At 42.4% G+C, this 17,377-nt stretch overlaps 1 protein-coding gene across 2 annotated transcripts; it reads right to left on the bottom strand.

Moving 5' to 3' along the window:
• Window positions 1-5,612: 5,612 nt before the first annotated feature.
• On the bottom strand, window positions 5,613-16,626 carry LOC133395826 (homeobox protein MOX-2-like). 2 transcript variants are annotated; one of them, XM_061665044.1, is made up of 4 exons: window positions 16,205-16,626; window positions 15,943-16,129; window positions 8,307-8,479; window positions 5,613-6,576 (listed from the first exon to the last, which is right to left on the bottom strand). In XM_061665044.1, the coding sequence occupies exons 1-4, from the start codon at window positions 16,367-16,369 to the stop codon at window positions 6,349-6,351; spliced, it is 753 nt and encodes a 250-aa protein (XP_061521028.1). In that variant the 5' UTR covers window positions 16,370-16,626; the 3' UTR covers window positions 5,613-6,348. The 2 variants fall into 2 exon arrangements, with proteins under 2 accessions (XP_061521028.1, XP_061521027.1); XM_061665043.1 differs by having other exon boundaries at window positions 15,943-16,626.
• Window positions 16,627-17,377: the final 751 nt, after the last annotated feature.

Raw genomic sequence — 17,377 nt, 5'->3', positions numbered from 1 at the left:
ATATATAGACCCAAACACCACCAGCATCCTCTGTGCCATCTTCCGGATTTTGGGAAATTTGTCCGCGCTTAATGAAGCATAAAACTCATCCAGTTTGAGAGTTGAAGTTCTCTTTTAAGACAGTATCAGAGTAAGAGTATCACATTGGAGATAAATTCCATCCGCAGCTCCCGTGGCACTGTTTCAGGGTCTTGTGTGAGGGGACATGACACCAGCTAAAGTGACTTGTCATTTTTTCCAAAATCAGAGAAACAATGGCAGAATTCTCCATGCAGGTCGTCTAGTGATTTCCTGTATTTGTTCATATGTCGAGGAACGTCTTTCACCGTAGCCAGTGTGGGGAAATGAAAAAAATCACTTGTTTGACATTTGCTTTGAGAATAAAGCTAGCTTGGTTTTGAAGGGTCTGATGTTTGTATACATGTCATGCACAAACTGGTCTTTCCCTTGTAGCTTCAAATTCAGCTCATTCATATTGTCAGTATGTCCACAGCAAAAGCTAAATAAAAAAAGAGATGCTGTTTGAGCTACCACACTCGATGGCACACTTTCCCTGAACTTAAACGGCGAACATTTAAGTGGTAAAGCAACTCCTGGTGACCAGGATCAGTTTCTTCAAGAAACTGAATAAACTGACGATGCCGAAATGCCCCTGCGCAAATAAAGTTAAGGACTTTTATAACTGGCTTTACTTACATGGTCAAGCTGCAGTACAAATGTACAAAGTGCTTCCTGGTGGATTATGCAGTGAAGGAAAATTACCTCATGCTCAGGGTTGTCCTCTTTTTAGCAGCCCAATGTTCTTTCCAGTCAGATTTGGCGATCCATCTGTCCATCCATTCTCAACACCACTTATCCAGTTCAGGGAGCTTATCACAGCTCACTTGGGGCAAAAAGTGGACTACACCTTGAACTGGTCACCAGTCAGTCACAGAGCACGTATAGACACAGACAACCATTGGCACTCACTTTCAAACCGTCACTGAGTCTGAATTGAACCCACACTGTCTGCACCAAAGTCAGGCGAGTGCACCACTACACCATCAGTGACTGATTTGGCAATCCATCTGTAATGTTGGCAAGCGTAGTCGAAGGTAGCTTCCCATACAAATCCTCTCCTTGCGTTTTTCCCTTCAGGGATTCCATGGCTAAAAACTCCTCCGTTATATCGAAATCGTCATTAATCCCTCTGATAAAAATTAAAAACTGAGCGGTATCCTTTATGTCATTACTTTCGTCCAGTACCAAGGAATACAAAGTAAATGACTCTGCTTTTTTGTTTCGCTTGTTAGCTAAGTCTTCATTCATTTGGTCAACACTGTCCTGCGTGATAAACTGATCTCAAATTTGTTGTTGCTCTCAGGACACAAGATACTTGCTATCTCTGCCATGCATTCTTTCAGAAACTCTTCTTGGGAAAGAGGCTTGTTGGTCTTTGCGAGTTTGAAAGCCAGCAAAAAACTAGCCTTGGTGACTGAATCTTGGATGGCTGTTTGTCAGATAAAGGTGTTTTGCTGAGCCTGCAAGCTTGATTTCAACTGCTGAGACGTAGCCATCAGTTCCTGCGTTGATTGGCTGTTAGCATAATCAGCATGCTTGGTAGAAAAGTGACGGCTGATGTTATATTCCTCTAAAACCGCAATGGTTTCTTAACAAATTAGACATACAGCCGACCGGACTTCAGTGAAAAAGTATTTAGTAGTCCATTTTATATTAAACATCCGGCACTCACTGTCGACTTTTCTTTTCTTTGGCCCACTCATGGTTGAAGAAGGGTTCAGAGCAGTAGCAGAGTAAAAACAGAACAGCCAAAGTCAAGTCAATGTATCACTGCACTTACTGCGCTACCTGGTGGAACCATTGGGCATTACAGCATAACCTGGTGAAATCATTTGGTATTACAGTACAAGGTCAAACGAATGTCATGATTTTTATTTGATTTGGGCGATTCTGTACCAATCTTTGACGGGCCGGATTGAAATGCGGGCCGTAGTTTGCCCACCCCTACTCTAGAGTCATAGGATTGCCTTTTTAGTAAAAAAACAAAAATAAAAACATCCATCCATCCATTTTCTGAGCCGCTTTTCCTCACTAGGGTCGCGGGCAAGCAAAAACATAAGATACCAAATTATATAACAAAACAATGTGATCAATGATGTCAGAGGCTGGACTGAAATGTAACACTACCGCTCCTATCGCATGTCCATTGTCAATTTCTCTGAGCCAATCATCAGTCATTTAAGTGAGAGCTGTAGTGGTGGAATGCTGTTGATCATCTGCATTCAGCTCATTAAATGAAAAGCATGATGCTGCGTGTGGATGAGGTGGCCTCCCCCAGCCTCACCTGCTGTGTCCTGCCCGTCAGAACGCTATAAATCCACTGGCAGATGGCAGGTGAGACGCTGAGCTGGAGAAGCTTGGATGAAAGGAGTTCAGGGATGATGGTGTTGAACGCTGAGCTGAAGTCCACGAACAGGATCCTCGCGTAGGTCCCTGCACTGTCGAAGGTGTTCTAGGATGAAGTGCAGTCCCATGTTGACTGCATCATCCGCGGACCTGTTCGCTCGGTAGGCAAACTGCAGGGGGTCCAGCTGTGACGCTTTTGAGGTGGTCCAGCACGAGACGTTCAAAGGACTTCATGACCACAGATGTCAAGGCGACAGGCCTGTAGTTTTTATTTTTCTTTTCTTTGGAAAAAAAAAAATACACAACACAGACGCACATGGTAAGCAGAGACAGCAGTTGTAGTGGCTTACATTTTCATCTTCAAGTGTCTGGAGCACATCCTCAGGTTCGCGCTCCATTCAAAATTCTCGCAGCCGAGTGTCCAAAGTTGACCTCAAAACCACAGGAAAATAAAATAAACTAAATTAAAGAATACACTTATCAAATACAGAAGTACCGTATGATATTCCATGTTGCCACATGTTCCTGTTATTAATATTTTACAAAAGCAAAGCTGCTGTAAACTATGCCAGTTTAGCACCCTGGATGTTTGATTGAGATCTGTAGCATTTCATAATCAAGGACCTTTACATATTGTCCGTGTCCACAATTACATCTGATTTCAGAGTGATATTACAAATAATCTGTTATCATGCAACCATTCAACTGCATAGGGGATAAGTATTGTAACTGTTTGCTTGTTAGCGAGATATTTCAAATACTGTATTTACCTCCTCCGTACACATTTCTTCACCGATTTGAACCACCACATGAAACTTGAAGTTGCAACTTCAAGTTTCAGATTCTATATTTCAACAATTCAGTTATTTCTACAGTAGAGTATTTCAGTTTGGTGACAGATGTTCAGCATTCAAGCATAATTTCTACAGAAAATGCATTCTTTAATTAAGCTATATTTACTGGTCGGGCATTAAATTAGCTGTAGGCTAGCTATGTGGCCCGATTGAGTCTGCATATGACACATCTGGGATAATGAAAGCAATACCGTCAGGCCTGCACAGTTGCGACAGTGTACCCCAAAATAAATGTCGCTTTGGGTTCCGTGTAGGCTAGCTGGGCCCTATGGTGATTTTGCCATGTCAAAAGCGACACACTCAAACTCTCACTTCATGCACAACATGCTGTACCTTGCTTGGTGGTGTAGCAACCCCTCAGCTCTACGTTCAAAGTGCCCTGATGTGCGTGCAGAGTTGCAGTTCTGACAAACACACCGAGTAATCTACTACTCACTGCAGCAAAGTAGCAAACACAGACCGAATCAAATAACCGCCTAAATGTAGCATAATAAGATATTGACGAGAACGTGATGAGAAAATGAACTTACCCTGAAGCCGTCGTGTGTGTCTTGCAGTTTCAGCTGCGTCGTTTGCAGCAAGTCCGTAGAAGTGCGCTCAATTTGGTTTCCCTCCAGTACAGTACGGAGCCACGGCTATTTCGTTGCGCACTGTAACTATTTCGTGCCCACAGTAGTAGTAGTAGTCGTTTGTTTTTTCACGTCATGTCTGGGGCACCCTGGATTTGTCGCCAGAGAAATTCAAAGTCTGTTTTAACTTGTTACATTGACCTAACTAAATCAATGTTTTAAACATTGTACTCGTCAGGTTATGTATCCTTTGGAATTTAGTGTACACATAAAACATTGGCGACCAAAAAAAAAAAAAAAGGAAATGTTGACCTCAGGCTGGTCATATCCCTCTATAGCCATGTCCTCGTTAGGGTCACAAGTATGCCACAGACACTCAAAAGGGGAAAAAATGCCATTCTCGAGGGTCCGTAGGGGGCAAAGGTCGGGATGGGAATTGGCATGAATTTAGCGATTCCAATTCCGTTATCAGTACTGCTTATCAACCCAATTGACTCTGATAAATTCAAATTGCATGAGGGAGGGAAATCATACAAAATTCATGATATCATTTATGTCATTAACTTATATGTTAATATGTTTTATAATCACACAAAATATTTTTCTGCAGCGTCAGCCCAAAATGTGAATGTTTTTAGGTCCGGTTCAAAATGTTCTTTTTTCTCATGCTTTTTCGAACATTTCCACTTTTAAATTGTCTTTCTCGCACTGTACGCCGTTTTAGTTGTATTGTGTTTATAAGCAGTTATTTTTGTTTGTTTGTTTTCAAATCGTTTTATCATTTTAAGCACATTGAGTTACCCTGTGTATGAAATGTGCTATATAAATAAATGTGCTTTGCTTTGCTTAGTGCTGTACGGTATGGAAAAAAAATTATGTATGGATATATCCCGATATAGTATTTTTTTCCTTGAAATTACATTAAATAATCAGCAATTTTCTCTGATCTTTTCTGCATTTATTTACAAGACACACATTTTATATTAAAAAAAAAAAAAAAACAATGAAATTAATAAAATAATAAATAAAAATACAATAAAACACATAAGTCCAGTGGAAAAAATCCAAACATTCAAAAACACAACAACTGAGTACATTCCTTGAAATCTGATAGTAGAACCAATTTTAGATTCCGCTCTGACTTCTACCGGCTGAAGAACAGATCCAGAGTAAAGGCTTGCATGATCCAAGCAGACCAGAAGCTACCGTCTTGGACGCTAACCCACACATAAAGACATATATAAACGATAGCAAAGCAAAGCAAATTTATTTATATAGCGCATTTCAGACACAAGGTGACGCAATATGCATTACATGATTAAAAGCATTTAAAAACAAAGAAAAAAAAACAGCTTATTAACTTTTAAAACAAAGATGGGGAAAAAGTACAATTAAAATAGCATACAGGGCAAGAAATATAATTTAAAAGTGGAAATGCTCTAAAAAGCATGAGAACAAGGAAGAGTTTTTAACCTGGATTTTAAAAAATTCACACTTGGGCCTGACATCACTTTTGTAGGCAACTTATTCCATTTGTGTGCAGCATAATAGCTAAATGCTGCTTCACCTTGTTTCCTTTGGACTGTGCGCCACTATTTGACCTGAGACTGTAGATCTCAGAGCCCCACTGGGTTTATATACCATTTGCATTTCTTTCATGTATTCAGGACCTAAACAATTTAGTGATTTATAAACCAGTAGCAGAACTTTAAAAACTATTCTAAAGCTGACTGGGAGCCAGTGTAAAGACTTTAGAAATGGAGTAATATGCTCTGGCCTCTTTGTTCTGGTCAGAACCTGAGCTGCAGCATTCTGAAGGAGCTGCAGCTGTTTAATGCTCTTTTGTGAGAGTCCATTCAGAAGACCATTACAATAGTCAAGTATACTGGAGATAAAAGCATGGATGAGCTTCTCCTGGTCTGCTTGGCACATGGAAGCCTTCACTCTGGATATGTTCTTCAGATGGTAGAAGGCACTTTTAGTATTTGATTTGATATGACTGATGAAAGCCAGGTCAGAGTCAGAATCAGTACACCAAGGTTTCGGACTTGGTCTTTGGTTTTTAAAAAGAGTGACTCCAGGTATTTACTCTCAGCAATCCTCTTTTCTTTATTGCCAAAAACAATTATCTCAGTTTGTTGTGGTTTAATTGAAGAACATTTTGGCTCATCCAGTTTTTTTTATCTGTTTAGACAGTGACACAACACCTCAATTGAACTGTAGTCATCTGGAGACACTGCTTGGTATAATTGTGTGTCATCTGCATAGCTATGATACTCAAAATTAAATTTCTGAAGAATTTGACCCAAGGGTAGCATATACAGGCTGAACAGGAGGGGTCCAAGAACTGACACTTGATGGTGTCACAGAGCGCAGATGACCCCTTATAGCAGGTTATATCATACGGTAGACATTTTTAAAAGGAATGTCATACAGTACACGCAGTAAAATGTTTGAACAGACTCTCCTATATTGTACACCATCCAGCAAAACCTTCTTGAGGACGAAACCAAAGAATGTCATAGGTAAGGATTTTCTGAGCTCAGGTCGCTGTCTGGGCTCTCATCATCAGTCATTGTTCTTGGTGAGCTCGCTGAGCATTGCAGTCCCTCAATACCCGAAATCTCTGCCGGCAACAATATCCCCTTTCTGACATTCTTTAGTTCTCTTTCAAGTGCTTCTGCCCCCTGTTGGCCACACTTAACACGCTTCCACTTCATCCTCCTGTTCTGGAACCACACCTTCACCTGAGGGAATTGCAAATAAAGCCAGGTCTAGTCAATTCAGTTTGATTTACTTTGGACGAAATCACAAGGTTATCTCAATGCTTTTTACAAATGAGCAGTTCTAGAACCACGCTCTTCAAAAAACGAATTTAACTTCACATGACCGACTGGGCGTCACGGTGGACGACTGGTTAGCACATCTGCCTCACAGTTCTGAGGACCAGGGTTCAAATCCTGGCCTCACCTGTGTGGCGTTTACATGTTCTACCCGTGCCTGAGTGGGTTTTCTCCGGGTACTCCTGTTTTCTCCCACATCCCCAAAACAAGCGTGGTAGGTTGATTGAAGACTCTAAATTGCCTGTAGGTGTGAATGTGATTGCGAATGGTTGTTTGTTTATATGTGCCCTGCGATTGGCTGCCAACCGGCTCAGGGTGTACCCCGCCTCTCGCCCGAAGATAGCTGGGATAAGCGCCAGCACGCCTGTGACCCTAGTGAGGAGATGCGGTAAAGAAAATGGATGAATGGATGACCGACTAGTGACGGAGGCAAGGAAAACTGTCACATGGTTTGTGTAGGGCGACCATCTGCCTTGACCAGTTGGGTTGAGATGGAGGGGAAAAAAGGATATATATACAGGTGTATGTACTGTATAGATATATTTTTAAACAGAGGACAACATACTGTATACTGTATGTAGTAAAGTTGTTCAGAAAGAAAGAAAGAAAAAAAAGGTTAGTAAGGTACAATATACTGTAGATAGGGATGAGAGTTTCTAATTGTAAAAGTGGCTGTGATGTTATTATAAGCAACTGAAGTGTACCATCAACTGGACTGTTGCGGACTAGTTACGCCAACTAACAAAACATTATAGCCCACCAGTGTCAGTTTCATGCCAGAGCAGGCTTGTGCATTGCTCATCTTTGGCAACGAAGATAGCCTAGCTTCCATTTCTGGTCCATCCCCAGGCCCTCAAAGCTCCAGCGGTACAGGTCATCAATTGCTTGCTTGGTCTCCGTAGAAGGTGGTTGTGATGGTGTCACAGGCTGGATGAGTTCCCTCAGTTTATCCATCCTTCCAATGTTCTTTACCATGAATACTTTTCAGGGTCATACCATTGGCTGGAGCCTATCGCAACTGGAGGAGAGATTTGCAGTGAAGGGCCGGTTAATTTGCACTCAACTCTTTCCAGGGGCGATCGACACTGAATAGCCCCTCCCGCCACTGCCTCTCCGACTGCTCCTGTTCTGTCCTTTCCTGCCATGTCCTAATGCTACTTGTCCCTCCTTCGCAGCGTCGAGCGCTGCGTTTCCAGTCTACAGAAAGTTTAAATCCAACTCCTATGTGTAATTTTGTTATTGTTGTCAAATAGCATTGTTAGGCTGTTGCTTATTTTTCCGTCGGGTCTCTCTTTTCTCTCTGTCTGTTCCCTCTCAAACCTCATTCTGTCGAATTCCATTTCCAATAGAATATCCATCTTAATACAACAGCAGTATAACATATGTATATAATCTGAAAAAAAAATGGAAAAGGCAGACTACAACAGTCAATTCCAGGGCGATTGCGAATGGGACATTGAGTGGGATTTCGTCCTATAAATCATGAAATTTGAACCACTAAAATAATAAAAAGTCAAGGCTTTTGCATTTGCATTCACTGACTCCCATCAAAATGAGAAATTATTTTAATAGATTTGCACATGTTCCTGTGTTTCTAACGCCTCATAACTAATTGAAATAAACAGGTACCGTACTTGTCGTTCCGTGAGGTCGAGGTTGACCGCTATTTCATAGCGTCTCAGTCTGGTCAAATAGTTGTGGTGAGCAAATTCGGACTCCAGTTCCCGAATCTGTTCTTTTGAGAAGGCTGTGCGTTCCTTTCTGGGCTTGTTGATCATGTCTGACTTATAGCCCCCGTCTTGGGACTCTGAAATGAAAAGCAGAACATTTTCCAGTCAGTCTACCAAAGAGTGGGGGGGGGGGGGGAAGAGGAAAAAGGGGGGTACAGTTATAATAACAAAACACAGGATTTGGAATTTATCCTCACTGTTTTGGTTTTTATCTTATACAGATTATGCATTTTCAATATATCTACACACACACACACTTATACACACACATATATTAGTTATACAGTTATAGAGTTGCTGTGTGTGTTTTTACAGACAAATGTTGTTGACTATAACGGCATATCTTGATAGGTCTCGTTTATTTCTATCGACAGTTGCACTCAAAATTATTCAACCGCCGTTGTAAATTATATTTGCAATGTTTCCAAACAGTAGTTGGCAAATAACTAAAAGACAATAGCTGAACACAATTCATATAACAAATTAGTAATAATTCACAAGTTATTGAAAGCGGCCATCTATTGAATTTAACATTTGAAAGCAAGCTCCTTCAAATTGTTATGTAGTAGGGAGAGATTTATTTTATTTTTTTTATTTTATATTTCCAGCAACATGATTTTGACTGTGGACTGCGGATGAACAATGCTCTTTGGCAAACCACCTCAAATATTTTGTAACAACAGAACAAAATATGTTTTCCTTTTTCAAGTTACTGTATTTAAAAATAAGCTCAATTCGTATCGTTATAAATACTGTAGCTTTTTAAGCATTTGCAATAAATAAAGTGTGAAATCTGAGATGTTTGACCCTCAGGGATCATCTTTACATTTTGAATACCGTATTTCCTCAAACAGTTGCCTCTGCCCAGATTGAAGTTCCGAAATTAATCGTGGGGCTTCCTCGTCCACTTCAACAAATAAGCCCCAGCTATTGTCCAAAATCTCTTAGAATGCTGAATTATTCAGAGTTCCTAACACTGGAACTAAGGGGCCAATATTTTGGACAATTGCATGCTCCCAATCTTGTGGGTACAGTTTGGGAATGGCCCCTTCCTGTTCCAACATTACTGTGCACCAGTGCACAAAGCAAGGCCCATAAAGACATGGATGAGAGAGTTCGGCGTGGATGAACTTGACTGGCCAATACAGAGTCCTGACCTCAACCCAAGAGAACAACTTTGGATGAATTTGAGCAGAGACTGAAACCCAGGCCCTTTCATCCAACATAAACATGTGACCTCACAAACACACCTGAAATAATGGCCAGAAATTCCCATAAACACACTCCTAAACATTGTGGAAATCCTTCCTGAAAGAGTTGACAACAACAACAACTGCAAATGGTGGGCTGGTGTCATATTAAGCACGGAAAAATGAATGGTTGGATTTAAGAATGGGTTGTAATTTAAATTCATATGTGAGTCAAGGCAGGTGAGCAATAAATTAATTAATTGTACTGATAAGTATTTGAATCATTGGCAGTTGCTATTCATCAAAATGTCATAGTTTTAAGAAAAAATTTTTAGAAATATCCATCCACCTCACTTATCCGAGGTCGGGTCGCGGGGGCAGCAGTCCCTTTCGGCTTAGCTCCTTCTTTACCACAACGGAACGATACAAAGTCCGCATCACTGCAGACGCTGCACTGAGCCAACTGTCTCATCCCCGACCTGGAGAGGGCACTCTCCAGGTCATTCTGTCCATAAAAGTTATGACAAAGGGCAGCCTTGGCGGAGTCCAATCCTCACTGGAAATGAGTCCGACTGACAGCCGGCAATGCGTACCAAACTCTGACACTGGTCGTACAGGAACCGAACAGCCCGTATCAGGTGGTTCGGTACCCCATAATCTCGAAGCATCCCCCACAGGACTCCACGAGGGACACGGTCGAACGCCTTCTCCAAGTCCACAAAACACATGTAGACTGGTTGGGGGACTCCCATGCACCCTCACGGACACTGACGAGGGTGAAGAGCTGGTCCACTGTTCCACGGCCAGGACGGCTCCTGCTGAATCTGAGATTCAACTTCCGATGGACCCTCTTCTCCAGCACCCCTGAATAGACCTTACCAGGGAGGCTGAGGAGTGTGATCCCCCTGTAGTTGGAACACACCTTCCGGTCCCCCTTCTTAAAAAGGCGGACCACCACCTCAGTCTGCCAATCCAGAGGCACGGTCCACGATGTCCATGCGATGTTGCAGAGGCGTGTCAACCAGGACAGCCCTACAACATCTGGAGCCTTTAAGGAACTCTGGGCGAATCTCATCCACCCCCAGGGCCTTGCCACCGAGGAGCTTTTTAAACACCTCAGTGACCTCAACCCCAGAGATAGGAGAACCCGCCTCAGATACCCCAGACTCTGCTTCCTCATGGGAAGGCGTGTCGGTGGAATTGAGGAAGTCTTTGAAGTATTCTCCCCTCCGATTCACAACGTCCCGAGTCGAGGTCAGCAGCGCCCCATCCCCACTATACACAGTATTGATGGTGCACTGCTTCCCTCTCCTGAGACGCCGGATGGTGGAGCAGAATTTCCTCGAAGCCGGAAGTCGTTTTCTATGGCATCACTGATCTCCTCCCACTCTCTCCTTTTTGCCTCAGCCACAAAAAACGCATTCCACTTGGACCGGTACCCATCAGCTGCCTAGGGAGTCCCACAGTCCAAAAAGGCCCAATATGACTCCTTCTTCAGCTTGATGGCATCCCTGATGTCCACCAACGGGTTCGGGGATTGCCGCCACACCTCCGATCGGCCGCCTCGGCAATAGAGGCGCGGGACATGGTCCACTCGGACTCAATATGCCCCGCTTCCTCCAGGACGTGGGTGAAGTGCTGCCGGAGGTGGGAGTTCAAACACTTTCTGACAGGGGATTCTGCCAGACATTCCCAGCAGACCCTCACAATACATTTGGGCCTGCCACGTCGGACCGGCATCTTCCCCCACCATCGGAGCCAACTCACCACCAGGTGGTGATCAGTTGACAGCCCCGCCCCTGTCTTCACCCGAGTGTCCAGGACATGCGACCGCAAGTCGCATGTCCTGGATGTCTCAATGTCATTGCCCACATGAGCATTGAAGTCCCCGAGCAGAACGACGGAGTCCCCAGCACCCCCTCTAAGGACTCCTAAATGGGTGGGTACGCTGAACTGCTGTTTGGTGCATAGGCATAAATAACAGTCAGGACCCGTCCCCCCACCCGAAGGCGGGGGGAGGCTACCCTCTCGTCGACCAGGGTGAACCCCAACGTACAGGCCGGGGGGCCATAAGTATACCCATACCTGCTCGGCACCTCTCACCATGGGCAACTCCAGAGTGGAAAAGAGTCCAACCCCTCTCAAGAGGACTGGTACCAGAGCCCAAGCCGTGTGCGGAGGCAAGCCCGACTATATCTAGTCTGAACTTCTCGACCTCACACACCAGCTCGGGCTCCTTCCCTGCCGAAGAGGTGACATTCCTTGTCCCTAGAGCCAGCTTCTGTAGCCGGGGATCGGACCAAGGACCCCGCCTTCGGCCACTGCCCAGTTCAGACTGCACCCGACCTCTATGGCCCCTCTCACAGTTGGTGAGCCTATGGGAAGATGTTAGAAACAAATATTTTTCCAACTTTTAATGCCATCCATCCATTTTCTGAGCCGCCTATCCTCACAAGGGTCGCGGGAGTGCTGGAGCGTATCCCAGCTATCATCGGGCAGGAGGCGGGGTTGGTTGGTTGCCAGCCAATCGCAGGGCACATAGAAACAAACAACCATTCGCACTCACATTCACACCTACGGGCAATTTAGAGTTGTGAATTAACCTACCATGCATGTTTTTGGGATGTGGGAGGAAACCGGAGTGCCCGGAGAAAACTGCGATGCAAGTGCATTTCAGTGGGCCAGCACCATTTGGTGTCAATCAGGAATGCCTTTACGATGAATGCCTACAATTTTAAATCATCAATAACTTTTTGGAAAATCGGACTTTAAGCATGGCTATTTCAGCATGGAGGACACCCATATAAAAAAAACAAAGGCGGCATCGAAGATTTGCTAAATTTAATGTTTTTTTTTTTTTTCAACCGACATTGTCATTATTACCTATGACCAAATTATATGAAAATGACCCAAATACTTTTGGTAATATTGTGCATTCATTTGTATTTTTAACTATACCCGGAAAATGTTTCTGCCTCTATTAATCTAAAAATTTGTTTCAGATCACCATGACCATGGAAATAAGTAAAGGGCACTGTAATATAGGCCTAGTTAAAAATCAGTTGGTCTACTTACAGATATGAAGTACAAAAAATAAATAAATAAAATACTTCCCATAACACTTTGGCTTCAGCGCCAAAGAAGTTCGTTTCAAAAATTGGATGTGGTTTTCGGCTGCTGGCAGCATCCTCATTTTTTTCCCCCAGAGGTTCAGTCAACAATATGTCTCTCCCAGGGAATCAGAAAATTCTCCACATGGCAATATTTCCAAAACCGCTTGTCAAGTGTAGCAAATTGATTTAAAGACTAAATTGTGAAATCTTCCTGGATATGGCCTTTTTAGTCTTTTTTTTTACAATTCATTGATTTATTTTTATGTGTTCAAAATACAAGGTACGGTGGCCTGGAAGTGCGAACCAATAGAACAAATTCCATCCATTTTCAACACCGCTTATCCTGGTTAGGGTCTAGGGTCACGGGGCGCTGGAGCCTATCCCAGCTGCCTTCGGGCGAAAGGCGGACTACACCCTGAACTGGTCGCCAGTCAGTCGCAGGGCACATATAGACACGGACAACCACCCGCACTCACATTCACACTATCACTGAGAAATTGTGAAACAAATTTACATTTCAGAAAACAAATGAACAAAAGCCAAAATATTTCAGAAAACAAATTCACAAAAACCGAAACACTTTTGCATTTCAGAAAACGCATGAACAAAAGCAGAAACATTTTTACAAAAGACGAAAAAAGTTACAATTGAGACAACCCGGAAAGGGAACATCCTATTTCACAGACATTCTTGGAAATCCCACGGCCTTTCTCGGAAAGACCCGCCCTGCTTCAACATGATTGGCTCCTGTATCGCGGGAAGGCGAGGCTACGCAGATGTAACAACTCGGTGTGCGCCAGCCTTGAACACCATAATCCTAAATTTAACTCATTCTAAACTACCTTAACCCCAACCCTAGTCCTAACTCTAACCAAAATAAACTTCTTTGTTTTATATTTTATATTTGGGATGGACATCTCGTTACATCTGCGTAGCCTAGCCTTCCTGCGATGCAGGAGCCAATCATGTTGAAGTGGGGCGAGTCTTGCCAAGAAAGGCCGTGGGATTTCTAAGAATGTCTGTGAAATGGGACGTTCCCTTTACGGGTTTGTCTCAGTTGTAATTTGTTTAGTCTTTTGTAAAAGTGTTTCTGCTTTTGTTAATTTGATTTCTGAAATGTAAAAGTGTTTCACAATTTGTTATATGGTTTTGCACTTCCAGGCCACCGTATATAAGCCTTTAACAAAAACCTCCCAGAATGAGGTTTTATGTCTCTGTTAACTAACCTGCGCTTGTTTTTTTTTTTTTAACCTACTGACTGTTTGGACTAACCAACTATATACTCTGTGAACACAATGAACACAAACTACAGTATATCGGATTGTAACTATTTTTAAACAGGCTCATGTTCAATTACTTGGGTTTAAATAAACATTGACTCCACTGTTAATAGTGTGGCTGTAAATAAAAAAGTTAATGAACTTTCTCTTTTTCTTCTCACAAGAGATCAACCAAATGAACTCAAATCATGAATAAAACTGTTTCATTCAAACTATTGTCTTCAATTCTAGGCACAAAGAGTTTTCACGTTCTTTTGTCATAACTTTGTTTTTCTGTATATCCTACTGACAAAAATATCCACGACACATACATCAATATTATAATTTAAATACATGCATGAAACCGTATTTCAACAAAAACATTTTCTTCAGGTCTGCGTGTCAATGGACCAAGCGGAAGCTTACAAATGGCATTCTATTTTGAAAAGGAAAAATAAGGAACTTCAAATCAATAATTATCTCATCTAAGTAGACAATTTTATGCAGTAGAGCCAAACATTTGTTAATCTCAAAAGATGAATTGTAGAATCCAACGTTTAGATTTTTAAGGGAAAGTGAAGAAAATTGATAACAAAAGTAGAAAAACATTCCTAATTTAAGTGGGATGGAAAAAGTGTGTGGATTTCTTAAATTTCTGCATAAATTGGTCATAAAATGTGGTCTGGTCTGATCTGGTCTTCATCTAAATCACAAGAATCAACAAACAATGTCTGCTTAGACGAATACTACACAAACAATTATGTTTTCATATTTTTATTCAAAATAACATGTAAACATTCACAGGACAGGGAGGAAAAAGTAAGTGAACCTTGAGGCTGCGGATTCTCCAACAGCTAATTAGAGTGTGGTGTGAGCCAACCTGGAGTCCAATCAATGAAACAAGATTGGAGGTGTCGTTTAAAGGTGCTCTGGCCAATAGAAACAACAGTTTAGAATTGTCTCATCAAAAAGTATAGCCTACTGTGGTACCATGCCTCCTCAAAATAGCTCTAAGAAGCCCTACAATTAAGAATTGTTGACTTGTATAAAGCTGGAAAAGGTTACAAAAGTATCTCTACAAGTCTTGACGTTCATCAGTCCACGGTTAGACAATCTGTCGATAAATGGAGAGAGTTCAGCACTATTGCTTCTCTTCAAAGGAGTTGCCATCCTGTAAAGATGACTGGAAGAGCACAGTGCAGAATGCTGAATAAGGTTAAAAAAACAAACAAAACCCTGAAGACTGACAAAAATCACTGGCACATGCCAATATCTCTGACAAATATACCATACATGCAACATAAAACAAGAATGGGGTTCTTGGGAGACCAAGGAGGATGCTATTACTGTCTAAAAAAAAAAAAAAACATTGCTGCACATTTGAAGTTTGCTAAAGACCGCTTGGGTATTTCACAGCACTGCTGGCAAAATATTCTGTGGACAAATGAAATCAAAGTTGAATTGTTTGAGAGGAAGACAAAACACAATGTGGCAGAGCACACCGACATCAAAACCTTACCCCAACTGCAAAGCAGAGTGGAGGGAGCGTCGCGGTATGGGCGTGCTTTGATGCCTCAGGGCCTGGACAGCTTGCTAACATCAATGGAAAAATTAATTCACAAGTTCATCAATATATTTTGCGGAATAACTTGTGGCCATCTGTCCAACAGTTGAAGCTCAAAAGAGGATGGATGTTGCAACAGGACAATGATCCAAAAAACACAGAAGCAAATCAACAACACTCAAAGCCCTGACCTCAACCCGATTGAGATGAAATATGAAATATGAAAAAAAAAAAATTGTGTGGTATTATTTTAATGAAACCGTTTATTGTTGTGATTTAGATGAAGATCAGGCCATATTTTATGATCCATTTATGCAGAAATTTAAGATAGTGAAGGGGTTCAACATACTTTTTTCCTCTCACTGTATATGGCAGATAACCTTATCGCATTCTTGCCCAAACCTTCATTCTTACCTTTGGGAGTCATTCTGTCAGCTTCCTCCAATGACAGACTCTTTTGGCTGTACTCCTCACAGGATGTTCCCGTAGGTTCCCCACTGGGTTTGGCACCACACACATTTCGATCCCCGGAGCACAATTCTGAAGCGGGGTTCTCGAGTGGTGGCAAACTGGTGCTTTTCGGAGCGTTAGGAGAGGGAATCTGCTGAGAGATGTGCCACGGGTCATTTTCTTGCTGAGGGGGGAAGGACTGGTGTTGCTGCTGGTGAGGTTGGACCTGCTGAGCTGTATCATCAAGAATGTCATTGTCCTCTCCTCTATGGTAGCCACAGGGAGGTGAGAAGTTACTGTGGCTGTGTAGAGGCAACTGCGTAATGGCAGGAAGCAGGTCCTGAGCGGGTGTGTGAGGGCTGCGGAGATAATCAAAAAGGGAGTGATCCATGGCGGGGGCACGCCACCAAACCCTCACTCCAGCCTGTTAAGAGGAAACCAGCCACTCCAGGCAAGTAAGAAATAAGAAATCAGGGATGACGGCTGCCTTTGCAGATCTCCAGATCCCCCTAATTCCCAACAAAATCCAGTTACAGGGTGGCAGATTATGGCTCTGAAAAATGAAAGCTAAGCCTGACAAACTAAATAAGTAAACGGAGGCTGAAGAGGCTCACTGATGACAGCAAGGAAGGTCAATACCACTTAAGCAGAAGTTGTGCTGGAAAGAAGCGGGAGAGGAGGAGGCCGAGGAGAATACTACATGCAAGTTGTAACCTGAGATGGAGGCTGGGTCATTGCCTCACTGTAACTGACCCTAGTTTATTTAACAATACACAATAAATGCAAACCACGCTCTCTCAAAATACAATTTGATTTCACCATTCAGGGTTCTCACATGGAGATGTGATGCTTTCTAATGTATGTGATGCACAACTTGCTAGCAGCTCTTTCAATGGAATATAATTGTGCTCACGAATACATGCCGCTTCCGCCTTAAAACCTTTTCCTCCTAATAATGTGACGACTTGCAACTCAAATATCCACCTTTTCCTCAGTTAGATGCCTAAAAGTAGGATTGTCAAACTCAATTACTCAAATTTAGAACTAGAAATCGTAGGTCAAACAGAATTAACATTTGTTGTACAGTCTAGTTGACCATGCTTTAACCAGAAATATTCCATTTGAAGACAGGAACTATGATCAGACTGCCTTCTTTAGGTGGCTAATTTTCTCTTCAGGGACATCACGGGAGTAATTGTTGGTTGATTGCATATCTGTTGGTTTTCAATAAACCTGTGTGCAGTGAAGAATTCTTCGGGAACCTTTCTCGAAGAATATGGCACCCTCTTTTGGCAATTGGAAACAACATCAGCGTGTTAATCTTAATGGCAACGGAAAAAAAAAAAAACATCATCCAATATTTAATGTAGCTCGTGAGGTCCAATACGTTATGGGAGTA

This window comes from Phycodurus eques, chromosome 20, assembly GCF_024500275.1.
Source record: "Phycodurus eques isolate BA_2022a chromosome 20, UOR_Pequ_1.1, whole genome shotgun sequence".
NCBI lineage: Eukaryota > Metazoa > Chordata > Actinopteri > Syngnathiformes > Syngnathidae > Phycodurus > Phycodurus eques.
The sequence above is the reverse complement of the archived record's forward strand: the minus strand, read 5'-3'. Positions and strand labels throughout refer to the sequence as shown.

What these genes read in the sequence shown, in the direction of transcription:
- LOC133395826 (XM_061665043.1), bottom strand. Translation starts at nt 16,369, where the DNA reads ATGGATCACTCCCTTTTTGATTATCTCCGCAGCCCTCACACACCCGCT. An exon ending in TGACAGAATGACTCCCAAAG is followed by an intron (nt 8,480 to 15,942) that starts GTAAGAATGAAG and finishes TTTTCATTTCAG; the next exon opens with AGTCCCAAGACGGGGGCTAT. An exon ending in TCGACCTCACGGAACGACAA is followed by an intron (nt 6,577 to 8,306) that starts GTACGGTACCTG and finishes CAATTCCCTCAG; the next exon opens with GTGAAGGTGTGGTTCCAGAA.